Consider the following 26,222-nt stretch of genomic DNA (forward strand, 5'->3'; position numbering starts at 1 on the left):
GTGTGTTCGGGAAAGGACAGAGACACATGAAGTGACTCACACTCTAATGAAACATTAATCAGGTCCTGATAGAGTAACTGAATGTGCAGAGCCTGCGTCTGTCACTCTGTGATTGATACCGCCACTGATCAATGGTGTTTCTCGGTAAGCCGCCACAGCCAGAGTTTTTTCAAAGGCCGATGGCTCAGACCCAGACGCAGGCAGTCGTGTAAATGTTAACTCCTGCAGCATTTAATCTGTGATGCTTACAGATGGAAGAGAGCAGTGACTGCAGTCGGCATGGCTGTGACAGCCAGGAGTTTGAAGAGATTGCAAGCAGAATATCTGACCTGGACAAATGGAGAGAAATCTTCAGCTCTCATGGGTAAGAAAAGTTTTGTGCACGATGGTGACAGGCAGGCAGACAGAAATGCAGACAGCCAAATAGAGACTTGCTAATTTTATGTTACAAGTGGGAAAAACGCAATATTTGTTTCAATTTTATTTTACCTTTTAAAACTTGGCAAACACAAAAATCGCTGAAATTTACCATCTTGTCTTTTGCAGGTTGGAATTAATTGATGGAGTTGCACAGGTAGGTTGCTATAGTTTTTAATGTCTCTTCACTTTAGTGAAATGCTCACCTGAGTTTTGAATGAGAAAATACATTACTGGTTAACGAAGAGCAGGATTCACAAATGCGGAACGGCATGTTTCCCATTGTAGTGCTGCACCTTCCTTTCTTCTGTATGCAAAGCCCAAGCACAGGACTCAGTCCACAGCACGGGAAGACTTCTCATAATTAACTGAGACAGTCAAGCTCCCTGTCGTTTTATTGAGGGGAAAATGTGACCTTTAACATGTTCATTTACAACGACTTATAGGAACTCAATTACAATGAAAAATTAAAAAGACGTGTACGGAAATGAAAACAACTCACTCACACTTCATGAACTTCATACAGTAAACAGAATGTTTTTTTAATACATTTACATTACATATATCTACAATTTCTAAATTTCTATATCTAAAATTTCCAGCAGAATAAATGAGATGAAACGCAAGACTCCCAATTGCTCCTTTGATCAGCTAGCGATCCTTACTTCTCCCTAAAGCAGTCCTTGGGGATACATCCTTGTTTTTTCCTGGTCTCATCACAACACCTGATCTTCCCTCAATGCCATTAAAGTCCGGTGTGTAGCATGATATAGCTGCTCCTGGCAAGCCGCAGGGTGGGAGGCTAGGGAAAGACAGTCCCCTCCCTTGTAGACTCTCGTTTCATTCCCGGAGTCGTCCTAACCTGAGCAAAGCCAGCGTTCGCCACCTGCGCACGCCATGGATGCCAGTCTGGACATTGAGCCTACAAAGAGAAGTCTGAAGCTCGGCTACATCGAAATACTGCAGGAAGAAGTGACGAAGAAACGAGACGTGAGTGGGCGATCCCTCACTCTCTTCGACAGTTCGTCATTCAGTCTCTGGCCAGGAGCCGGTACACTTGCAGTCATTGGATACGAGCTACTCTCCGAGCCACAATGCCACTGTCACAATAGAGAGCGTGTAGGGACAAACACGGAGCTAAGAGGAGAGCTGAAGTTACAGTCTGCGCTGTGGTTCCGAGGTTTACTCAGAGGGCTTTGAAGCTATGAATGAACAGAACCAAACCAGTTCTGGATCCTCTCACACGCTGAATGCCACTGCTGCGTGGTGCACAGCAGGAATTAAAAGCAGCTTTAGAAACGCTGAGCTTCTCTTTCTTCCACACAGAGGCACCAGGAGGGCCGCAAGAGCGAGGAGGAGGCCGAGGATACAGCGGGGAGGCCTCCGTCCACCGGCAGCAAGCCGTGCAGGAGTGGTTCCTCTTTCACAGTGCCTTACTCCATCCCCCAAGCCCTCACTGTCTCCCCCAGCCTGGGCGGCCAGCCCGTCACACTGGAGATGGCTCTGGTGAGTCCAGCTCATCTCTAAAACATGAGCTGTAACCCGACCTCGCGCTACCCACAGGAACACAGGAGCCTCAGAGGCACCGCATAGGGCTCTGCACGGGGCACTGCGTGTTGTTCCAGCAATGCTCAAGGACAGGAAAGGTAATTTATTCATGACCCTCTTAAGCAGGAAATTGAGTGCCATTCAAGGAAGGTTGAAATGGGCACAAAGCTCACCGAGAATCCGATACGGGAAAAGGATGATGAGGGTGTAGGTTGGAAAAAGAGGCCTTCCTGCTGGAAAGGCTGTTTGTGAAGTCCTAGGGTTTGGTTTTCTGACATGGAGCCACATCAGGTAGAATTCACTCCGCTTCCTTGTTAATAGGCTACTGTACAGGCAACTATAGAAAATAATGTCATTTTGTATAGACATATATGCCAGGTAAAACAAATACTAAATATTTTCTGTAGTGGTGACCCTGCAGGTCTCTGATGTGCACTGGGGCTACAGCCCACTTGTCTGAATAAGAACTCTAATCTCTGGAAATCTATCTCAATCCACTTTCTCTATAGCTGTATGTTAGTCTTCAAGGGATTTTTACAAAAATCGTAAGAGTTGGTTCTTGGTCTTAAAGCTGCCCTTGATTAAACTCTGCAAAGTTATTTTAGAAACGGTTAGGTCTTTTCAGCCTAGCCCTAAATTCAGGTGGCCTTCTCCCACCATTTGCCTCTATTTTTCAGAATCTCAGGAAGTTTTTGTTTGGAAGCACTCTTCACGTCTTCAACTATGAATGGAAGAAATCTTACTTCAAGTTCCGGGAGCCCCACTCAGACCTGTCCTACGCTGTGGAAGCAGAACGAGTAGGTTTTTTAAGGCAGATTATTTCTTTAACCTCCTGGCTGATTTACAGCCTAAAACTGAGATTGGGACGTCTTTTCACATGACTCCCTGGGCAAGCAGCAACTTGCTACAGCATCAAGACCAAAACAAAATAAATACTGTCAACAAATTAAGAACAAACATTAAACGACCAATAGGAATCCATTTCTCTTTGGCAAGAACGGTTTATTAATTCCTGAAAATGTGGTCCCCAAAGGTCGCTGAATGGATTCCATTGTACTCAAACCCTGTTGTTCTGTTACTGAGCCAGGCAGTGTTTGCACCGTTTCGCCTGACTGTATATATAAGCAATCGCCATCAAAAGCAGTGAATAGAGGCGTGCAAAACAAATCCCAACAGTCCTGATCATTCACAACAGACAGTGCCAGCTTCACTTCAAGGGCGATGGCATCTTATTACTGGGACATCTCAAGGCTTAAGGATAAAAGGGATATTATAGGGAAAAAAATGCATGTTCTTTCTTTCTCATTTGAGATCAAGAACGACCTTGCATTCAATCATGTTCATGCATCCATTATCAGTCACTTATTCCCGGTACGAACCTAGGGCCTATCCAGGGCACAAGGCAGGATCACACAGTGGACGGGATGCTAGTCCACCACATGTCTACAGAGAGCACTTAGAGACACCAATTGACCCACTCAGCATGTCTTTGAGATGTGGGAGGAAACTGGAGCTCCTGGAGAAAACCCACAGGGACACTGGCAGAACATGTACACTTTCCACAGAACATCCTCCACCGAGGGAACTGCACCCAGGACACAAGACCGAAGAAGACTAAAGAACACCACTGCCACATCACCACACTGTCCATCATTGCCATCAACATACAGTATATGTGCAAAATCAGACTAGAGCTCAGCCCTTCAATACGTGGACTGGATTGGCGGACTGGCTCTGTTCTTTGTCCTTGCAGGGCGGGGCCAGAGCCGTCCAGATGGTGGTTCAGGCTAACATCATCAAACACCTGCTCTTCACGAGAAATCAGGGTGCAGAAAACGGAACCTTGCAAAGGTAAGAATCCCTCCAGCAAACACACATCAATGGCTGATTGTGATCCTGTTCTGATCCAGGGCAATGAGAAAAGAAAAAGCAAAACGTCCATTTGTACTACTAGCTGGTAAGCTGGTAAGGGGTCAGCGCAGACGTCTGCACACTGAAAACTGTGGGAGTCTAAATCTCTCCAGCAGGAGCAGAAAAAAGTATTGGAAATCTTCACCGAAATGGGGGGGATTTTCTTCCCTCTCTCTGAAAAGCGAATGCACAAAAACAGCATTAACGAGAAACGTGAGAGCCAGGAGGGTCATCCGCGCCTCATGTTTGTTCCCAGCCTATATGACGTGAGCGAGAAGGAGCAGGAGAAAGCCCTCGCTGTAGCGCTGACCGATGCTCTGTGGGCGGCGGGAGAAGGCGTGGGCGCCACCGTGTGTCTGGTGACCTCGGACTGCTACTTCACCCCCAGCGTGGACTACAAAGTGGACAACTTCACCGAGAGGGCAAGTAGAAACTGGGACAGACCACTTTATCATGAACCAAAACTTGCGCTGGCAACTCCTGTCCACACAGGTAATGTCCAGCAGGTGATGGATTTAATGGGAGGACTAGCAGAGCAGAGAGTGCTACGTCTAGGGATATCCTGAGCCACAACTACTATTTTTCTCTTTTGTCGTCGTTAAAATTAAAATTCAGACATTTTACAACAGCCGACAGGGAGTGAGAATGGAGTTCTCTGCATTTTTTATTTGCATCGTATAAGTGAATTGATTGGAATTTACAAAATATTCATGCAATTTTCCAGATGCAGCTGTTTAGCTTCAATGAGAAAGAAGCCACCTGGACATTTATCTATGAGCATATCCAATGCGTAAGTGAACATCAGAAATGCCTTCCCAACACACATTGGTTATTCAATAATTATTTATCGGCTAGTATTAGTCACAATGATGCTTCTAGAGAGATATCTTCTAAAACAGGCTCTTTTTAAACAGAATAGGACAGAATGCCATTGTTTACATTATTCATTGTAAATACATGGTGGAAAACTGAATGTTGCCTTTAGTTCAGAGGATGACATTGCGATTTTAGTTTTGCTTGTGCTTTGTTTGTTAAAAAAAGTATAACCGACACTGACACTGAAGGTTCTTAGTGGCTATTTTTAGTGTTGACGAAGCATGCTTATTAAAATGGTGCAGTCAGAAATTAGTCTTGTAATTCCTTCTTCCTCTTCCGAGCAGTTTAAAGAGGAAGGAAGCCATGGTGTCATTCTGTTCCTGTACAGTTTGATTTTCTCAAGGACACCAGACAGGTATTTATGAAACAGCGATTTCTGGACATATTTACTGTTACCTAACCTCTCCAGAAACACACCTCCTGCCGATCAGACAGTGTCACACAGATGCTGGTTCAAAGCATCAGACTGAAGCAGCTCTCCACTTATACACTACAAACTATTCACCGTTCAGCTAAGACTGACATGCGTTTCGAAATGTTTATTGAGTGCTTAGTCATTCTCAGAGTTGACTCAGCCCTGCTTGGTTGAGGTACAGACCCAGAGTTCCTGCAGAGTGAGGACAGGTGAAGATGGGGAGCAAGAGGTTCTATAAAAGATGAGAGGGAAGGAGAAAAAGTTTATTTCTGGTATTTATATTTTTCGTGAAAAGTAACCATGATTGATACAATTTAAGACACCTGAGATGAAAGTAAACTTAGCTGCTGTCTCCCCTCATGTATTCAGTGTAAACTCTGTTTCTGATGTTTGACAAAGTTTTTCCCAGCACACGAAATGCAGCATCTGTGCAGAAAAGTCCTGCCCAATTAATCTCACTCTCACTCTGAAAGAGCTGCACAGTGTGACCTGCGTGCGATAGCTTGTTAAAGAGACAGCAGCATTCATATTAATTCATTTTTGTTATATGCTTATACTAATGATCCTGCTATGTGCTTTTCAACTCAAAGGCTAAGAGACGACCTAGACTTCACCACTCCTCACCTCTTGCAATTAAGTCTGGGAAACTTTGTGTGTCGGCAGGTAACTAAAGGCTTTTTTGCTGCATGAAGAACAGCTAAATCTACATGTGATGGTTTGAGTTCTAAATGATTGAAACTCCGTTCTTCAAAGGACGAGGCTTTACGTCTGAATGGTAGAAATTAAAACAGCCCCCCCCCCCATGAAGCCATTAAAGCTCAAATCTCATTAACTTCCTGTTTCACTTTTTATAGATATTACATGCAATGTCATTTGAACCTTTAGCCCTGTGGAGCGGGGCTCAGTGCACTGAGCAGGTTACAGACATGACATGAAACCCAGACAGTGCAGGGCTCTGCTGTGACTGAGGCCTGGTCCCGCGACCTGGCGAATGTCGCCGCTGTGTAGCGAACGGTGCAGTGTCCTCTCCGAGCCCGCAAGTGATTGTGATCGGACCCCAGCATAGGCAGGGCAGAGCTGCACCCATCAGATTCGTCTGTGCACTCCGCTCAGAAATAGTACAGGTGCCCGGCACGTGCACAACCTGGTACGACCTTTTTTAATACAGAAAAACTGTTACTACCGATGAAAGCAGCAGGGGTTTCATGTTTCCCAGCCTTTGCCTTTTCGCTTGGCTGTCCCAGGCACTGCTGAACCTGATGCTGACCGGCAGGGCCAGCCCGAACATGTTCAACGGAGACGTGCAGTACGACGGCCAGGGCTGCCTGCTGCCGCAGCCCCTGCGGGGGGTCCTGGCGCGCAGCGACGTGGGATACCTTCACTGGGACCGGGAGCAGCAGGACCAGGACAAGCTGCCAACGGTAACCGCCCGCCCCCCGGGTCAGCGCCGCGGCCCGTTCACAGGCGCGTACACCGGTGGGCTTCAACGAGCTCCCAGCATCCTCGGGAAGCTCCTGCACCCCTTGGCTGGCTCACACAAACTTAGCAGAAGCCCAGCCTAGAAGGAAGCAGCCCCATGTCTGCAATCTGTAGCCCATGGGTCCAATTCAGCTATCAAAACTGGACCAATTTCATCTGATTTTGGCATCCCGTCTTCCGCAGTTAATATTTCTGCCACAGAACCACAGAAGCTGACTGGGTGCCGGTGTGGTTATAACGACGCCTACAGTTAGCGGAAAGGCAGCTTGAAGAATTCCATATGTGGCTGGCTGTGGGTCATTTCTGGGCTGCCTCACATCAGAACCTCAGAAAGACCGCAAAAGAGAGGAAGGAGACCTCTCAGCCCATCAGCAGTTCCTCTCAGCCCAATAAGCTTTTGCAGTTCTGTTGCTCTATATTTCCATAGAAGACCTTGATAAATCTACCAGAAAGGCTTTTGCCCTTTTATCAAGGTTCTGCTGTGGTTTCCACCAGGTTTCAACAAGCCTTTGCTGTGCTTTACCAGACTGGACCACGGGCAGACCTTGTTAAATACTTGGACTAAGGTTTCCTGACTCACTTATTTTACCACCATCCAGCCTACGATGGAAATCACAATGTTGAAATCACAACAGAATTCTGGTAAAACAACCTTGTTTTTTATCTCAGCATCAGACACCTTTAATTATTTTATTAAGAAGGCACCTGGAGAGCACATGGATGCCGAACTCCTTTCAGGTCAAAAAGACCTGAACCTTTTCTGTTTGGAATACAGTATGTCCTGATGAAAACCATATCATTCCTTGTCTGTTTTAGAACGGGTCTCTTTTTATCATTTTCTGGGTCCGAACACACTGTCAAGGAGGTGGAAACTGAATGTTATATATCTGAAAAGAACATTGGAAGTACAAAGAAAGAGAGTAAACAAAAAACATTTTGGCTGTGGATTCTCTTTCATTTGCCTTTTTAGCCATGGCCCAGTCTTTGCTCGTTCCTCTGTGGCTCACATGCTGAGGAGAATCCCTGCTCTGATGCCATGCTTCTGCTGAAGAACACAAGAAAGGTTACAAACGATTTGGCCCATCGTGCTTGTGTGACAGGTAGCAGCTAACTGATCCAAGGAGCTCATCCAGCCGTTTCTTGAGAGAAGCCAGGGTATATCGGCTTCAATGACACAAATGGGCGTCTTGTTCCAGACTCCCACAACCCTTTGGGTAAAGAGCGCCTCTTGTTCTGGAGTTTTAAATGCGCTTCCAAGTAGTTCCCGCCTGTGCGCTCTTGTCCACGTTTCAGGTGAACAAAATGTTTTTTGTGTAGAACATGAATTAAACATTTCAGGTACCAGGTAGTTAGTATGAACAACCTGCTTGCACTCAGTTAAACCTTAAAATTGTACAGGATAGAATTTTAGGGGCGGGCTCTCAAGTAGGTTAGTATTATGAAACAAGGACAAAGTTCGAAAGACTAACAGAGGTGAGCGAGTTAAAAGCAGACTGTTTCCAGCGGTACTGCATGAGTTGCTAAGCAACAAGTTGTTGGGCTATGATGGGAGCTCTAAAATACCGCTACTTTCTATGCTTACACAACCACCAAATATTTACTTCACAGACGTATTGACTTTTCTTATCGTATTTACTTCTAAGAGCTCTTGAATTCTTCTGCTACATACTGTATGGGAATTTGTGCTGTACAAGGTTTGTCTAACCATGTCACTATGGTGTCACTACGGAGCTGACAACACTGGCACAACTGCTTTTCATATGTATCTGCGGCTACAATATGAGTGACGCTGAAGTAGTGTGGGCTATTAGGAGAACAATCCAATTGATCCACTGTTCCTTCTTTACTCTAATTACTCTAATTCTTTACTCTAATTAACAGAACGAAGGATTTAAACTTCTGATTCTATTCCTAATGCAAGAAATTGTATATGGCTAATAAAGTGATCTTATCTTATTCTATAAATTCCCCAAAGAGAAAACACAGCAAAACAATTTTGTTTTCAAAGACAGACCCTGCAAGTCCAGCGCGATATGTGAAGATGGAAAAGATTATTGCTTTCGATAGTCCTGGAGTGCCACCACTGCTGGGCTGAGAGATTCCTACCATTTTTACCGATCTGCTGCTTTTCAGGACCCGTTCTCAGATTTCGTATTTCCTCCTAGGTCGGCAGTATGTTGAAAACTCCAAAATTGCCCATCTGGCTCTGCTGCATCAATGGCACCTACAGCGTGCTGTTCAGCACAAACCGGTCTCTCCTGTCAGACTGGAAAGTGGAGCATCTGTTTGACCTCTGCTTCTACAATGGTCAGCCATCACAGAAAAACACAGTCCTGCTCACTATAGGTAGGCCACTCAGTGTCAGACACCCTGTGCTTTGAGATGGTGGGGCTGCTTTTGGTGTTGTGTGTGGGTAGTGTCAGCAGAAACGTGCTCGATCCAAACACCATTTCGTTTTTTAGTCTCGAACTCCACTGCATAATATCCGGTATTTGATTATAACCGTGACTGTAGGAGCAAACATCAAAGGAGATCTCACGAGTGAATCAGTGGGGGTTTTTTCTGTCGCACTCCTGCAGAAAACACAGAGTTTGTTCTTTCGAAAGCACAGCTGTCTGTCCTCTGCTCCTTGTGCAGAGGCGGAGATTGCCGACAGTATCCAGCCAACATCCCTGGTGCTGGTCACCATCGTAGGTGACGAGGAAAGAAGTTCAGTTCAATATTTTGTTTCTTACAAATTATTTCTGTTGCTCTATTACTCACTTTTTTTTAATGATAATCAGTTGATGAATTCTTGTATCTTCTATAGATTGAGTTTTAATGATTCACTCCATTTATAACTTTTTAAAAGTCAGTTAATGTTTAGTTCTTGCTGACTTCCTAATACAGATTTGTGACCGAGATTCGCCCTTTATGAATTAAATTGCTTTGTTGTGAGTCCCCGGGAACTTGGGCGTGAGGTTTTGGGGTGTGATTCAGGTGTGGCCTGAATACCTGATACCAGACACGCGAAAAAATGCTCTGGGTGTCGTCTCTCCCGTGTTTGCGCCAGACACTCATTCGCACCACTGGGAGGAGGAGCGCGGGGTGGCGAAGACTGCGGTCGACCCTGAGAAGAGATTCCCCTCGGTGGAGATGACGATAAGAACGAAGTGGGAAGGAGCGGCCATCGACTGGAACGGGACTGTCCCGTTCTTCTGACCGCACACTGCCACCTTGTGGCGGCCCCCCGCACTCTCGGCCACCACTGCCTCAAGTAAACTTTTTTTTTTAAACTCTTTATTTGAAGAACAAAAATAGATCCGATACAAACAAGAATACATATAACATATCGATGACACCGTCAGGGGCACATACTATAATACAATCACACTTGATGAAAAAAAAAGTTTAAAACAAGGTAAATGAAGAAAAGTTCCGCACAGCTTCCATGTTTGTACATTTGGAAATAGTCTGCAAACACGCCTTTACATCTATTGAGAACTGTTCAAACACGGGGCTCTTCCCAGAACATTTCACTATACGTACAGTATAAAGTGACGTGCAAGTATAATAATTAAGTCAATTTCAAAGGATATTTTCATATTATTTTCAATGGGATTAGAATTTAACATAACGTCTATTTCTTTAAAAGCAGTATCAATATTAGCCTCTTTTTTATATAAGTTTGCAGTCCAGAAAGTTTTTACAACAGGACATAATAACCAAAATAAATGTTAGATGGTTTCAATGCTACTTTCACAAAAGACACGGTTATCATCTATATTAATTTTACATCTCTGCACAACAAGGGTCATTACGAGGTAAGTTCGATTAACTATTTTATATGAAACCTCCTTAACCTTATTAGTAATACAATATTTACTTGACATCGTCCAAGTTTTTTTTCCAGTCAGTTTCCCAAATGGGATATTCCAAAATACTTTTATTGACAGAATATTTTCAACTTGCAAAAGGGATCTTAAAAACGTATAACTACATCCATAACTCAAAATATCCTTTCCTTGTAGTCTGATAGAAGCTGTAAATTATTCCATAGCTTCTAATAGACCAGTGCAATTCCTTCGAAGAGTCAATACTTCCCTGAGGATCGCATTAATTACCAATACAATATTTAATCAGACTTAATAGAAATATTATATCTGTTCACAAAGTCGGTGTAATTATACAGTATATTTCACCGTCGATATTAATTCAAATATATTGATATCAATATCAAACCCAGATACCACTTTTAACCCAAATTACAGCCCAAAGAAAAAGTTTGTATTGCTAACCTTTATATCTCTGTTGTTCCAGACGGTATATCTATGAGGGGGAAAATTATGTTTATACATACAGAAAGTGTCCGTACTTGTTAAGAAGTACTTGTTTATGGAAACTGGCAAGTTTGAAGGGGATTTTCCACCATCAAAGTTACATTCAAGTAAAAACTCTATATCCCTACTTCTTGAAATATTAAGTTAGGAATTATATACCACATACTTTGCTTTTTTTTTTAAATACTGCCTCTAGCAAACTGCACGAGGGAGGGAACGGTTTACCGATGGGTATTCCGACGCCGGCTTTAAAAACCTTTAAAAAAGTTTCCCTTGTGCGATGTGTTATTTTTAAAATCAGCTTTCGACTCCGGTGACTATTGAGCGTAACTGAAATGCCCTGTTTTTAAAACATATTTGTTTTTGCTTTGGGGAAACTAGTTGTTCATCGTTTTGATGTTTTTTTTTCGCTGTCACACCTCTGTCTTCTATTTTACGAATACGCACATGGTACTGTTCGTACGGCCGTCTTGCTGCAATGTCATGTAAATGGGATCATTAAAGTTTCCGTATCAACGTGCCCGCTGTTTTGTCCCTTTGTGTGTCACACTTGATTTTTAACATATTTCAGTGTCTTATGAAATGATTACAGTTTAAAGACAAAGGGCTTTTAATATTTTCTTTTTGTCACGATTTCAGTGTTTACCGAAAAGCGTACATACCTGTTCAGAGTAAGATAAGAGATAAAATGGATTTAGAGGTACTGTAATTTCACTAGACAATAGCGAATCCTAGCTCGATCGCAGGTTATGCCTTTGAGTGCATGCAGATATCCTTGATTATAACAGCATAAACGCCCATCGGATTGTATTGAGGAGCAGCCAAGGCAGCAAAGCCAAAAAAAACTACTTGTCTTAACAACGACGAGTCGCAGGAGGTTAGGCTACGGCAGGCACCCCAAAAGGGGTGACCACTTGGTCAGCTTTTAAGATCACATGGCCTCAGCTTTCATTTTTACGCTGACGATACTCAAATATACATCCGTACCAAACCCGACACTGATGTGGCTGTCTCTATTCTATCAAATTGCATCTCTGACATAAAAATTTGGATGACTCAAAACTTCCTTCATCTTAACTGTGACAAGACTGAAGTCATGCTTATTGGTACCCCCCATCAACTTCGTAAAGCCAGTCCTGTAACCCTGTCTGTAGATGGCTCTGTACTTGAGCTTAAATCAAAATTGAAAAACCTTGGGGTTATATTCGATTCTGGCTTAACATTCGACCCACATGTACAGCATACTGTCAAAACATCTTTTTTTCACCTTAGAAATATCGCAAGACTACGCCCTATGCTATCATTAACTGTGGCTGAAAAGCTGATCAACATATTTGTATTCTCTTGAATTGACTACTGCAATGCTCTACTCCCTGGGGTATCTAAATCTACTCTGAACAAGCTGCAGTATGTCCAAAATTCAGCAGCCAGAATCCTGACCAGGTCTAGTGCAAGTGTTCACATTACTCCTATCCTGGAGTCCTTGCACTGGCTTCCGGTCAAATTCCGCGTAGACTTTAAAATCCTCATGCTCACCTATAAGGCTTTACATGGCTTGGCACCTCAATACCTGTCTGAACTTTTATCGCCCTACTCCCCACCTCGCAACCTCCACTCTTCAAATTCTGCCCTCCTTACTGTCCCCCAAGCCCGTCTACATTGTATGGGCGACAGGGCCTTCTCCTGCTATGCCCCCAAGCTCTGGAACTCTTTGCCCAAGGATATTAGAGAGTCACCTTCTCTAAACTCCTTCAAATCCAGACTCAAAACCTTCTTCTTCAGAAAAGCCTTTACTTAACTGGTTCCATTCTTCACCCCTCTGCTCTTCTTAATACCACCTTCCACTGTCTCCTCTATTGTTATTGTTGTATTGTTGTAATTATAGTTGTCTCCTATCTTGTGAAATCTTCTTATTTATTGTTGTAGTCTTCTTATTCATTGTTATTGTCATCCTGTAAAGCGCTTTGAGAAGCCACCTTTAAAGGCGCTATATAAAATAAAGTTTATTATTATTATTATTATTAAAAGCGCTACCGTGACGAGCAGAGCCGCCTTTTTAAAAAACTTTTTTTACATACAAAAACATAAGATATAGTTAATTGCTTACATTTATATAGCGCTTTTCTGGACACTGCACTCAAAGCGCTTTACGGGTAATGGGGACTCCCCTCCACCACCACCAATGTGCAGCATCCACCTGGTGGATATAACAAACAAGGGTATAAACATACAGATGTCGCAACATGACAGAACAAAGGGCAACATCAGATGAATGAAACTGCTTCAACACCTGCACGGTCAGCCACTGGAGGCGTGGCTGAACACGCCGGAAATGACGAAGCTCCCCTCTTCCCTTCACCGACCGGGATTTGGCTCCGCCTCCGTGCCGCCCGGCGCAAGGGGGAAACCCCCCCCCCCCCGAGAAGTACCGCCCCCTCTCCGCCGACGTCATCGCACGCTCACGCTCTCTGACGTCGGGCCGGCTTACGACGTGGTGTCGGCGTGTGCAGCGACGCCCCCCTCTCCGCCAGAGCCCCGGGCACGGCGCGCCGTGGAGGTGGTTGGGTCCGTATTTCCCGGCGTTTAGTTCTTATTTTTGCTGCTGCTGTTGTTGTACCAGACGTGTTTTAGTAGGGTTGCCCTCGGTAGCTCCCGGGGCCGGCGGCATGTGGGACCGGCCGGACCCGTGAGCCAGCTGCTGCAGGGGGGGGGGGCTCCCACGTCAGGGATTTCGGGAGCTTGCGTTGCCTGTTTTGCCAAAGGAGGGGAAAAGCGAGCAGCAGGCAAGCCGAAAGAGACGACAGCGACAGACCCAAGGCGGCCGCTGGAGCTTCGATGGTTTATCCCGCCAGCGATGAGCCGCCCGTCCTCCGCCGGACCCAGCGCGACTAAGAACTGCATCAAGCCGCCGCCGCCGGCTCACCACCCCGCCCCCGCGGCGGCGGCCCCGGCCCCGGTGTCCGTCCGGCCCAGCGCTGCCCCCCTCCCCGCCGCGGCCGCCGTGCTGCCGGGGCCCGTGTCCCCGCAGCACCAGGAGCTCGCCTCCCTCTTCGAGTGCCCCGTCTGCTTCGACTATGTCCTGCCGCCCATCCTGCAGTGCCAGGCCGGACACCTGGTCTGCAACCAATGCCGGCAGAAGCTGACTTGCTGCCCGACGTGCCGGGGCTCCCTGAGCCCGAGCATCCGCAACCTGGCCATGGAGAAGGTGGCGTCGGCGGTGCTCTTCCCCTGCAAGGTGTGGTTCCGGAGACGGGCTGGTTTGGGCCGGGCGTGTTCACGGGGGTCCAGTGGGGCTGTGTCTCATCGGTGACCCCTCCTTTAGAGAGTAAAGTTAACCAGGGAGTGTGTGATTCTCAGACACGGTGCTGCCTTTCAGGTACAGTATATTAGGAGAACTACAGGCCAGCCAGTACTCTCTGACAGACTTGGAGTGACCTATCTCTATGTTTTTGGGGGTAGGACTAGAAAACCTGACCTATGCAGCGTGACCTGTGACCCCCGGTTGCCCTTCATCGGGGGCAAATCGGTGTGGTGGCTTACTCATGTGTGCATGGACCCCCTTCGGCCTTTTCAACAAGATATTCCCGTCCAGCGCTGGCCTTTCTGTTTCGAGATCCCTGGATGGAGGCTTGTTCAGTTCAGTAACGAGCTCAGGTCACCTAAAAAGGTGCAGCAGACCTTGATTTTCAGAGGTGCCGAGCAGCTGTGCTTCAGTGATGGAAGAAAAGTAAGATCAGATCACTTTATTGGCCCTATACAATTTCTTGTATCAGGAATTTCTTTTCACAGACCCCAGCTTGCTCTCCATGAGACACACAGACAGGGAGAGAGAAGCTGGGGGTCAGAGCGCAGGGTCAGCCATTTATACAGCACCCCTGGAGCAGCTGGGGTTAAGGGCCTTGCTCAGGGGCCCAACGGAGCTGGATTCCTCTGCCGGCTGCGGGATTTGAACCAGCAACCCTTCAGCCACAGGCGCAGGTCCTTAGCCACAGAGGCGCCGCACTGTCCTCCTCCTGTATGTACAGAAGGGGGGTTATGTAGCAGACACTGCAGAAGTCACCGTGTAGCTACACAGTCACTACGGAATGAAAAACACCAACTGCAGTGAACTATCCATATAATCGCATTCGTAATCAGAAAGTAAAAAGTTTTCAATTCCTATTTACTTACTGCCAGATTCCTGATAAAGTGCTTATTCTCTTTATTCACGCAGAAAGCAATCGCACACAGACTGCGGACCGCAATACTGCGGCAGCAGGCGACTGCTGTTTTTAATGGGGTAGGTCTTCAGCTCGGCACGTTGCCAAGAGAGCGGCTTGTCACTTATTTTTCTCGGAGAAACCTGAAACAAAAGCAAGTACCTAAATAGGCCGAGTGCAAGTGCTGTGTCTCATGCTGCTTGTCCTGAAGCTCTTGGCGTCAGGTACTTGTGTCCCTTGGGGTGACGAACAAGAGGGACTTGCAGGTGGCACAACTTTTAACCGGTGGGTGACAAGACCAGTGCGTTAGTCCTGAGGCTGCGTATCGTGCTGCCCTGCATTGTTTGATCTTCATTATTTTCTCTGCACAATTAAACACAGTTGTGATCTTTCTGCCCACCTTACCAATGCGCTGCGTCACAAGTCGGACACATTGTAAGATGGGGATTGAGCACAAACTGAGGGAGGGAAGAGAAGAAGGGAGCGAGCCTTCGTTATTTTGGCACTCGGATCATACAGCATGGTAATTAAAAATTGCTTTAGACGCCTTAATTACTTCAGTTGTTTTGTGTGCAGATTGATAGTCAACTAGCAATCAAAAGAATATCCATTAATTACAATTGTCGCTGTTCTAACCACCCCTGTACGAATCCAATGGTATGTCCCTCACTGTCCCAGTTATGCAAGATCAACATTTATCCCATGGTAAAGGTGACATCTCTGTTGATAATCTTGTGAGACCACACACTCTCTGCTACAGATGGTTTCAGTACAGTTAGATTAACCACTGGTGTGTTAAATGCAGGATTAAAACTGTGTGTCTCTCTGGTGTTGTGTAACTACTGTGGATCCACAGTGTTGTGTTGTAACTGGTCCTGCCCTTTTGCGATCCAGATATATATTTATATCCTTTGCTGATTACACACGATTTGGTTAAATTATTAGGGGGTAGATTGGAAGACGTCAGGCTTTCTGTTCCAACTTTCCAGCTCAGAGGATTTCTGGTAATCTGTGTTAACCTCACCCAAGGGCACTACAGACTGAGCGCAAATGTTTCATGACAGTTGTTTCCCAGGCAAGTAAGGGTATCTCTAAAATATATGAAAAATATCTAAAAGTCTCATTCTCATTGAGACTCCTGAATAGCTGCTACCTGACTGTTAATGATAAGCTAACCCAGACATTTTTAGGTCGCAGAGAAGGAAGTTAACCTTGGAACTTCTTGTGGCTGTCCTAGATACAAAACCAGTGCTGGAAGTATTCTTTTATCCTTGGCTGATGAGTCTTTAATGCCGTTAACCTGCCCATTGATTTGTTGTTGTTTTTACAAGATGAAGACTAGGTTACTAGAAATAAGCCTGCCTTCATTAACATTGATCCAAAAATATCAGGCTTTGCCTCGCATCTGGAAATAGTAGGAGCCAGTCTGCTGTTGCTGTGGCAGGCCTTAATGATTTAGTAGGCCCAGCAAAACCTGTATGCGGCTTCATGGAAAATTCCGTTTTTGATGCTGAAAAGTAGGAAAAACAAAGCGAAGGTTAGCATGGGACTAGCCTTCGTGCGTTCCCACGCACACCGCCGCCGCTCTCTGCTCCAGCTTCTTCGGTTTCCGGTGTCTGCCGACTATCCGTCCTGGAGCCACACCCTTTACGGTTTTAAGCGCAAGTAACAGGCGGGGCAGCTGGCACTCTAACGGCAGCGCTTGTCTCCCTCAGTACGCCTCCACGGGCTGCTCCCTGACCCTGCACCACAGCCAGAAGCCGGAGCACGAGGACGTGTGCGAGTTCCGGCCCTACGCCTGCCCCTGCCCGGGGGCGTCCTGCAAGTGGCAGGGCTCGCTGGAGGCCGTGATGCCCCACCTGATGCACGCCCACAAGAGCATCACCACCCTGCAGGGCGAGGACATCGTCTTCCTGGCCACGGACATCAACCTGCCGGGGGCGGTGGACTGGGTCATGATGCAGTCCTGCTTCGGCCACCACTTCATGCTGGTGCTGGAGAAGCAGGAGAAGTACGAGGGCCACCAGCAGTTCTTCGCCATCGTGCTGCTCATCGGCACGCGCAAGCAGGCCGAGAGCTTCGCCTACCGCCTGGAGCTCAACGGCCACCGCCGCCGGCTCACCTGGGAGGCCACGCCCCGCTCCATCCACGACGGCGTGGCGGCCGCCATCATGAACAGCGACTGCCTGGCGTTCGACACGGCCATCGCCCACCTCTTCGCCGACAGCGGCAACCTGGGCATCAACGTCACCATCTCCACGTGCTGCCCCTGAGGCGTGCGCGGGTGAGGGACCCGACCTGGGAGGAGGAGTGGAGCCACGCCGCTCGTCCGTTCCGCCGTGCTCTTCGTTTTTTATGTCCTGTTTTTTTATGATGTTCCGTCAGGATTGGGAATGGGAGAGGGGAAAGTCTCGGGTTTCGAGACCGGCGTCGCCGTTTGTGAACATTTGCCGTTTTGTCTATTTAACAAGTGTGGCTTTAGTAAGTCCTTTTTTTTATTGTAAATGATTTTAATAAAACCTGGAGTTTTTATGCACAACGTTGAGCGGCATGGTGCCTGCGGGCTGCGGGGTTATCCCAGTCCTGGGTTCTTGCCTTCAGGCTGGGGTGGGAAGCTCTTTAGTGTGAAAGACTTGGGAGTTACTGGGGAAATGGAAGAAGTAAATTGGTACTTTTCAATGTCTGTTTGTTACAAAACAGATAAGATAGGTGTGTTTCAGTGTCAATAAAAAGATGTGGTTGAAGCACTTATTTACGGTTATCTTAATGGACATGTGGAATCCCAGGAATATAAGTTAAGAAGGTCAGAATTTTTTTCCCAGAACAAACATAAACTCAAAGATACAGTATAGTTCAAAAATATTTTGGATCCATTACTATATGCAGCTTAAGTGAGACACCAAGGAAATATGTAAGAGGAACCCAAGAGGTCTGAGGCTGCAGTTCTATAAAAATCTCAGCAAGGCCATTGAAAGAGAGCCTTTTCCTTGGAGAAATGTAAGAGCACTTCTTGATGCCTGGTACCCTAAACCTTTACTCAAGGTAAAAAATGTCCCTGTGACATACACTTACCAAAGAGACCAGTAACATTTTTTTACTTCATCGTGAGCACTTTCCCTTTAAGCAGTGGACTGCATTCCAAGGGTAGCCATTAGATACTAGATGTGCTACACCCACCATCTCCAAGGATACTGTAAACAGTGCAATGTTAATTCTAGGCTTGGAAAGAAAATTTCAGGCTATAGTTCAGCACTGGTTTGTTTGGAGAAAAATGCAACCATCGGTAGGCATGCTACACGTCACGTTCTTTTAAAATCTCCATGAGGTAGTTAAGAACTGATGCAAAGACAATAAAGCAGGGGGAACAATACCTCAAGGTTATTCGGAATCAGCGTTAATGTGTGAAGAATGGAGGAGGAAAGTGTTCAAAGCTCTCAGCTGGAAGGCACAGAGGCAAGAGCACAGCCTGGCCACGATCGAGAAGAGACAGTAGTGGAGCAGAAGCCTAAACTACAAGGTAAATAAAGTGTAAAAGTGTATTAAAAGGGTGGGTGTCATTCAGGCATCATTCAAGCATAGCTAAGGCTGAACTCATCAGTATGAAGAGGTGCATTGCTAAGGAAGTACTTCAAAGGAATGCAAAGTTTACAGAAACTCAAAAGAACGAGTATCGTTAAAGCCAACATTCATCCTGCTCAGCTGTTGCATACGTGCTGTAATACTGTAGCTCCTTCGGTTCTCAGGTTTTCCCAGAATACTCCAAGGGTTTTCTAGAGAAGATTGCATCCCTTCCTCATCACAGTCGCTGGAGAAGTGAGTTGACATCCACCAATATTGAAACCTGCTGTATTGTTTGGGCATCTCATCACTTCAGTGGATATTATGGTGGTAGGACATGTTATGTGACAAGCACTTCTCTGAATTACATTCTCAAGTGCCATGACAGTTCAGTATGTTATCTGTTGACTTTTGACGTAAAGATGTGAGATAACACATTTTTAAATTTGCATCTTATCCACTGTGAGATCCAAAGATAAGACTGAAACCACTGCATCTGTACCATCACAATAATGTGATTCTTTTTGATTAAAAATGAGCCCCCATCTAGTTAAACGGGTCAGTGAAACAGTCACTCAATAATAAGATTTAGCTTTTTTTTCCTTAATAAAACAATTAAACGTTGGTGCAGCCATTCAGAAACAGATCTCTGCCCTCGGTGTGGAGTCCTACTGGAAGGAGAATCCATGATATCCCAACCCGGAGAAAGGTGTCAGTGTGACCTCTGGCCTCAGGACTCCGGTAAGGTGCTCCTCCACCTCTGGTCAGTTATCTCCACATCTTGGATGGGCACCTCTCCCAAAACGACAGAATGAGTGCCTTCTCAAATCCAGATTTTATTTGTGCTGACAAAAGGGTTTGTGGGCCTTTTTTGTCGATGTGTTTGGTTCAGTTGGTCTGTTAGGATGGAGTGTATATTACAACTGAATCCCAGGGAAGTGAAGGTAGCCTGAATGCAGCTAAAGACTTACTATAAACATGTATATTAAAGTCTTAAAGAACATATCTTTGCTTATAAAGAGAATACATTAACCAACCAAAATTTCAAACTTTTAATTTTTAGGGACCTATGTTTCCACCTATTCATACAGCTTTACATTTTACTGCAATAATTCAGGCCAGGTGCCTCGCTCAAGGATAGACCAGCAGTGTCTCACTTGGTATTTCACCCCACAACCTTCCAGTGATGGGACTAGAACTTTAAACATGGCTCTACACTACTGTTTTGTGTGACATGTTTAGAAAAACAGCTTATGGTGGCCTATGCTACTCGCGCTTCGATAACATGTAGTGTTCTTTTATCTGTCCGCTCAGATTCGGTTTCTTCATGCTCAGACCAGGAGCTAAAGGAGATGGGCACTTTCACAGATGTGCAAGTAATACAATTTATTCTCAATTAACTGATGTACAGTTTGCAAATGATAACTGTTATAACGTACACATGTTATAATGTGCACATGAATCACATTCTTTTTCAAAGCAGAGGCACTGAATGTCTCTACATACTGTATATATGGCATTTGTTTTGTCTGAAAGCTTACTGAAGACTTACTGCAGCTATTAGACTCCCCATTAATCCCTGGAATTGGAATGCCTGCTATACTGAGCTACAAGCAAGAATCGAGGGACCTCAACTCCAGTTACAGAAGTGTTACTGATCAGGTACAGTGTCTGCTTCTGCTTTATTAATTCTTCTCTATAATAATATCCTAAATCCAAATACTTTGTATCTAAAGACATGGACTTTGCAAGACATTTATTTTTCCTCTCTGTGTATTTTTATGGTGGTAGTAATGTTAAAGGAGATCTTTGCACAAAAGAATTTGCACTTGACTCCATCAAATAAAATCTTCACAGAATTTTAGAACATGACTCATTCTCACGACTGCAGAATCACAGAACCTAGCAGGAGTCTATAGGCCCAAGACTTCTAAAGCACAAAAGTTGTCGTTACTGATTTCCATATATTAAAGTGATCTCTTTCATCAGAAGCATTGGTCTGTAGCTGTGACAGGTGTTTTTGAGCAATATACTCAGAGCAATAGTCCCTGGACCTCTGCTGATAAGTTTAAGTTCGATACCTGAAAAGACACAACCAGAGCCTGGCTGATCTCTTCTGTCTGTTCTTGTTGTTTCACAGCCACCTGAAACTGTGGCTCCAAATGCAGAATGTGAATTCTGTGGCAGACCAACACTGCCATTTCCCACCTGCGACCAGATCGGAAGCGGACGTGCCAGTGAGGTGAAAAAGTGGACAGAGACCTTATTGTGCAGCTCTGATGAACGAGAAAGCAAATATCAAAAGCAAGTTGTGACCGGCTGTGTCCTTTCCTTATCAGCTGAATGCTTGTGTGCACGGAAATATTACTTCCTGGAATCTGTGTTCGTTTATCTCCTGACAGTAGGGCAGAAGGATGGGGTCAGTCCCTGACACGTCACTCTTGAGCTGTTATCACACCACCAACCCACTAATACCCTCTGACGTTTTCTTATACAACAGCTTCAGACTTTTCCCTTTCATAGCAAGTCTCCTGACTTTCACAGACACCCATGTTTATTCTCAGAAGCTCTCAGCATAGGACACCAATTCAGGATGAACACAGGAGAGCTGGAGCCTTTACCAGCAAACAACGGGTGCAAGGCTTGGTACACCTTGGATGGGACGCCAGTCCATCACAGGGCACACACAGACACAGACACGCACACACTCACACCAGGGCCAATTAACCTACAAGCATGGACATCAGACGTCATGACTTGAAAAACAATTCTGCTTAACTTTACCATCTTCTTATACACACATGGTTCTGCATATAGAGGAAGTGTAGTACTGTATATACACCCCCCCCCCCAAGGCTCCTGTATCTAGTGACCTGGCTAAACCCCACTCGACTTGCATGCTCCACCCTCTATGGAGCCCCCTTAAATGATGGAGCAATTTCTCACTCCTAAACCTGAACTGCTTTAAAGTCGGGCTGCTGGTTCTTGTGAAAAGTGCTCTACAAATACAATGAATTATTATTACAAACGTGTAAAAATTAACAGACTAAACGCCTGTTGCCAGGTAAAACCAAGCGTCACATGGGACAGCATGGCAACAAAGTACTGTCCAGGCAGCTCACTCAAGTTTAATTGCAATAAATTTGAAATACACAGAACACAAGGTGTCACTTGTACTATTGACAGATCTGTGAGTACTGTAGTCTGTAGTACTGCCTTCTACAGATGCAGAAAACCCACAGCTCTCCGTGTAAGTGAGGCACAAATACTGCCTATTGAAAAGGAGTAATACAAATAGTATCCTGTCAGATTAAAGATTACGCACAGAACTACATCACTCTCCGTAACAGAGGCTGAACAACTGGGAACACATTTCCCTATTCAGATAATGTATCACTCAACAATGAGAGATTTCTTTTAGCCTGATATATGTTACAAACCGAAGACAACAAGTCCCTTCGTCGGAGCCAAGATTCCAGTACTTTTTAGTGCTCACATTATCTGGACAAACTCTGGTCTCCGGGTCGGTTGAAGGAGGTGCACACTCTCTCTCCTGCTCTTCTCTTTGCCACTTTTCCCCGTCTCTGTCTGGTATCTTTTTAAACCCATCTTCTCCATTGATCCACTAGGAAGGCTGTCTAAATGAGTCAACCGAGACTGGACCGCTGTTAAATATTAGTACAATCGTGTGACTGCCTGGATTTTCAGCCAGCTTGTGTCTCAGTGCTGCTTATTGTTTTAATTTCTTTTTTTAGAATGGGAAATCTAAACATTTGAATATCCCCCCCAAGGAATGCAACACCATCATCTTACTAATCATAATTGTAATTGTTTTCACCATCCATTTAATTCTTGATTCAAAGTCTAATATTTAAATGTCCTGCAATTCAGCTGGTGGTGTCAGCGTGGAAGAGATGGATGTTAACTGTAACTGCTGTTAAGAGAACTCTTAACTAGAATTTCTCTACATGTAATTTTAACCATGTCAAAGTCATACTGCGCTCGTTTTTCATTATTCCTCCCAGCTTTTCTGCTGTCCAGAGTACCAGCGGTTGCATGAGTTCCTAGTAAGTGAGAAGAGTGTCATTCTGGAGAACCAGGGTGGGGAGGCCAGCATCAGCCTTCACCCCCCTGACGAAGACACACGAGAGAGAGAGAGAGCCAAGAAGAGAGCAGCGCAGAGGCACGTTCAGTCTGAGACGTAGAGCAAGACAAAGCGATCTTCTTGCCCCTGTTGCAAGAAAAGCAATGTTTTTTTTTCTTCCATTAAACCTTGACCAAGATCAGAAGTAGCCCACGGAGGAGGAGGAGAAGGAATGATCAGAAGTGTTCTTTACCCAGCCAGTGCAGGCAATGTCAGCCTTACCCTCACAACTGCAAAGAAATCCAATAGCCTATCATCCTCATTAGTGAACTGCACAGTGAAACACTGTAGTAATATAATGTTTGTTCTGCCCTACAGTAAAGCAAGGCTTTGTGCTTCACACCTATACTGAGCCCATGGGGAAAAAAACCCAAAAGCACTAACTTTCATGTGTGTTTCCTTCATTAGGCTACAAGAACGAGCCCTTGAGAAGTATTACCAGACAGCTGAGCTGAATGATCCCGTCCCCAATAGCTGTGAGTTCAACTACAGTACCCTGTCTCTATACCCGATATGTCATTCCATCTCGTTAAATCGTGACTTTTGATGATGCTGAGCTAGTCTGAGAAAAAAAAAACATGATGCAGGCAATTGAAAAACTCAAATATCTGAAGTTATAACCATAGCTTCAGGGCTGATTAAAACGTATCAGCAGTTTTATCCAAAAATCTAGGAAACACATACTGTAAGTGGAGAAGTCCTGCTTTTCCTTTCTACTTGTGTTCTTATCGACAAACCCAGACTCCAAATCCATGAAAACCATTAGCTACCAGCTGTCCAGCTGTGTGCCGAAGGAGGGAAGCTGGACTGTAGTTCAGGAGACAGAGATGCCAGATGGAGCCGGAAGAGAAGAGGAAGTCTTCTTCACATTCGAGGGGGGTTTCACCCTGACACGCAGCAGGGTGGGTCTGGTCTCCTCCTTCTCAGACACAACACCTCTGCTGAACCTTTTACCAGTAGGCTGGGGGTGCTGACTGTGCGCCACAGGGCAGTTAGCTCTCCCACATAATCACAAACACCAGCCTTAAATCTACCATAATATTCTATCCTTCCTTAACAGTCTTTTAAAGCATTTTGTCACATGCTACATTTATTTCTGTCTTTTACAGGATAAGGAGAAATTCACAGAGAAATACTACGCCAATGGAAAAAAGTTCCTGACTATTTTCCCTGATGGCTCAGCTCAAGTCTTGTATCCTTCTGACTGCAGGCACCTCGACTTCAAAACCTGAGCAGGAGTAGGGTCAGTATTGTGACCCCTCACAATAAAGACGTTAATGCTTTTCATCAATGGGAGCTGCATGCGGTGGACTACCTCTGTGCTATTTCTTTACCCCACACCTATCTGCACACCTTTCAGATCAGGTCATGCATTCACTGTTCTGTTTTTCTCCTTCTCAAGGAGAAAGAGGAGTGAAGAACACAGGTGTGTGTGTGTATTAAGACAGCTCAAGATATATCCATTTTGCAACTAAATAATAGTCTGTTCTTTAATTCTCTGCAGGCAGTGAAATGCAGATGAGGGTTTTTTTTGTCCCTTTAGTTTGCATAAGTAACAAAGCAACCCAGCGGAGCTACAGAAGCCAGATGAAAGAATATGTGAATCATTGTGATCATCCCAGGAGAGGGGAGTTATATGCAATGCTAATGAAAAAACCTCCTTGATCTACAATGTACTTGAATTCACAAAAGAATAATCCAATAACTATCTTGAAGATTTTATATATACCCTATTCCAGTGTTAGGGAGGCCTTCATAAGCTTTTTGTGATCTTTGTCTTAAACGTACTTACTGCTACTCTGCTTTTCAGTATCTGAAATGCATAAAGGTGTGGTAAAAGACACAGTCCTTTCCTTGCTTGTCGATTTAATTTCTCCCTGTGCCAGAGATTGCCATTGTTTGCTTTTATAAGTATATGTATCAAGCACTTGGGATAAGCATCTCTTCACTTTTTTCCCATCACTCGTGCTGATTTCCCCTTGTTTTAACGCGATACAGCTTGTTTCATGTTCCTTATCATCAGCGTCCTAGTTATCCCTCTGGAAACCTGTCAATCCTGGTCATTGTCAATGAGAAAAATGAATCCGCATGCGTGGTGCAGGAGGACAGGCTGGGAGAAGCGGCCATCCAGGCCATATTCCAGTCCAACGGAAAAGCCACTTGCTATCATCCGAATGGAGTTGTTTGGTAGGGTCCGTCTCCAATTTCCAGTTAGCTTTTTGTCCTGTAACAATTCTTTGCCCTGCAGTGCAGTAATTGAATCGCTATTGCTCATGCACCAATGAACAGAAACAACCCAAGACAATCCATTTGAGTCTCAAATGCAAAAGCATCGCCACGATTATCATTTCCCCCCCGTGCGGCGCAGGCTGAGCATCGATCTTTTCGGCGGGCTGTGCCTGGATGAGAGGGGCGCCAAGCTGCGGAGATGGAGGTGGAGCGAGCTCCCTGCCTCCGATCGGCCGGCCCCCTTCAAACCCCTGTTCCTGTCGCTGAACCCTCACGTCGGCGTCCGCGTGCTGGAACAAAGGAAGATGTCCGTGTCCTTCCTGGCTCTGGGGCAGCAGGCCAGGTTCAGCGTGGGCACGGTCCTGCAGGTACAGCACGTGTTCTGGAAGGCATAAATCAAACCCGTCCGCAGGTGTTGGGGGGGGGGGGGCTCCCAGCTGCCGTCAGCCGGTAACCGTCTCGTCGCTCCCCCAGGTGAAGGACCCCAGACTCGCTCCGCCCCCCAAGCCCGCCCTGCTGAAGGAGGACCTGCTCCTGCTGGCGGGGAGGATAAAGCTGCACTCCGCCTTGCACAAACTGCACAGCTGCCTGCGCTTCCCCGCCCACGGGCAGCCGCCCAGAGCCAAGCCCCCCTCGTACCTGACCTCGCTCAGCCGGAGGCTGTGGAGCGTCTGCTCGGCGGGGGGCCTGCGGCTGGACGAGGGAGAGAGGGCGTTCATCAAAGCCTCCGTGAAAGACTGCCTGTGACTCGCACCAGACCGGAAAAGCAGCTGCACGATCAACGGGAAACTTCCATTACTGCCAGTTGTGAACTGACAGGGCCATGTTCAAGTAGAGGCCCGACGGTCCTTTTTTCCATGTACAGTATATAGGAATGTAACACACGACCCTGGAACACGCTGTACAAACACGACAAACACAGCCGTCTCCTCTCAGACTTTCACCCATCTCTTTTCTTAACTGCTTCACCCACATCAGGGTTGTGGGGGGGGCCCGGGAGCCCATCTCTGCAAGCAACAGACATGATGCTTCTAATCCTGTCTGCATGGAATATTAAAACTGCATTCTTCAATCACAGTTAGCATGTGCTAATGCTAGGTTATGCCATGTATGTTACACAAAAGAAA

At 45.7% G+C, this 26,222-nt stretch overlaps 3 protein-coding genes across 4 annotated transcripts; all 3 read left to right on the forward strand.

Annotated features, from left to right (window-relative positions):
* Nucleotides 1-1,314: 1,314 nt before the first annotated feature.
* Nucleotides 1,315-11,483, forward strand: mindy4b (MINDY family member 4B). The gene is made up of 11 exons (XM_088914281.1): nt 1,315-1,407; nt 1,744-1,923; nt 2,643-2,762; nt 3,719-3,816; nt 4,133-4,298; nt 4,601-4,666; nt 5,037-5,107; nt 5,758-5,830; nt 6,412-6,588; nt 8,812-8,992; nt 9,699-11,483. The coding sequence occupies exons 1-11, from the start codon at nt 1,315-1,317 to the stop codon at nt 9,845-9,847; spliced, it is 1,374 nt and encodes a 457-aa protein (XP_088770407.1). The 3' UTR covers nt 9,848-11,483.
* Nucleotides 11,484-13,415: 1,932 nt separating this feature from the next.
* LOC148837153 (E3 ubiquitin-protein ligase SIAH2) lies at nt 13,416-17,700 on the forward strand. Of its 2 annotated transcripts, XM_088914790.1 has the most exons (3): nt 13,422-14,200; nt 15,179-15,244; nt 16,880-17,700. In XM_088914790.1, exons 1-3 carry the CDS (start codon nt 13,820-13,822, stop codon nt 17,435-17,437), a joined length of 1,005 nt encoding a protein of 334 aa, XP_088770916.1. In that variant the 5' UTR covers nt 13,422-13,819; the 3' UTR covers nt 17,438-17,700. The 2 variants fall into 2 exon arrangements, with proteins under 2 accessions (XP_088770914.1, XP_088770916.1); XM_088914788.1 differs by lacking the exon at nt 15,179-15,244 and having other exon boundaries at nt 13,416-14,200.
* A 653-nt stretch (nt 17,701-18,353) lies between these two features.
* Nucleotides 18,354-25,903, forward strand: LOC148837154 (glutamate-rich protein 6). The gene is made up of 13 exons (XM_088913459.1): nt 18,354-18,681; nt 18,908-18,977; nt 19,354-19,463; nt 20,037-20,098; nt 20,259-20,384; nt 20,863-20,964; nt 22,748-22,905; nt 23,275-23,342; nt 23,608-23,768; nt 23,976-24,058; nt 24,898-25,053; nt 25,235-25,463; nt 25,570-25,903. Exons 1-13 carry the CDS (start codon nt 18,573-18,575, stop codon nt 25,840-25,842), a joined length of 1,707 nt encoding a protein of 568 aa, XP_088769585.1. The 5' UTR covers nt 18,354-18,572; the 3' UTR covers nt 25,843-25,903.
* Nucleotides 25,904-26,222: the final 319 nt, after the last annotated feature.

This window comes from Atractosteus spatula, chromosome 4 (assembly GCF_055471065.1).
Source record: "Atractosteus spatula isolate fAtrSpa1 chromosome 4, fAtrSpa1.hap1, whole genome shotgun sequence".
Lineage (NCBI taxonomy): Eukaryota > Metazoa > Chordata > Actinopteri > Semionotiformes > Lepisosteidae > Atractosteus > Atractosteus spatula.

Bases quoted from the DNA above. Each gene is read 5' to 3' on its own strand.
- LOC148837154 (XM_088913459.1), top strand. From the start codon at position 18,573: ATGGAGGAGGAAAGTGTTCAAAGCTCTCAGCTGGAAGGCACAGAGGCA. The intron at 18,978-19,353 runs GTGAGTTGACAT...ACGTTGGTGCAG, and splicing joins TCATCACAGTCGCTGGAGAA to CCATTCAGAAACAGATCTCT. The intron at 20,099-20,258 runs GTAATACAATTT...TTTGTCTGAAAG, and splicing joins GCACTTTCACAGATGTGCAA to CTTACTGAAGACTTACTGCA.
- LOC148837153 (XM_088914790.1), top strand. From the start codon at position 13,820: ATGAGCCGCCCGTCCTCCGCCGGACCCAGCGCGACTAAGAACTGCATC. The intron at 14,201-15,178 runs GTGTGGTTCCGG...TTATTCACGCAG, and splicing joins CGGTGCTCTTCCCCTGCAAG to AAAGCAATCGCACACAGACT. The intron at 15,245-16,879 runs GTAGGTCTTCAG...TGTCTCCCTCAG, and splicing joins CGACTGCTGTTTTTAATGGG to TACGCCTCCACGGGCTGCTC.
- mindy4b (XM_088914281.1), top strand. From the start codon at position 1,315: ATGGATGCCAGTCTGGACATTGAGCCTACAAAGAGAAGTCTGAAGCTC. The intron at 2,763-3,718 runs GTAGGTTTTTTA...TTGTCCTTGCAG, and splicing joins ACGCTGTGGAAGCAGAACGA to GGCGGGGCCAGAGCCGTCCA. The intron at 4,299-4,600 runs GCAAGTAGAAAC...GCAATTTTCCAG, and splicing joins TGGACAACTTCACCGAGAGG to ATGCAGCTGTTTAGCTTCAA.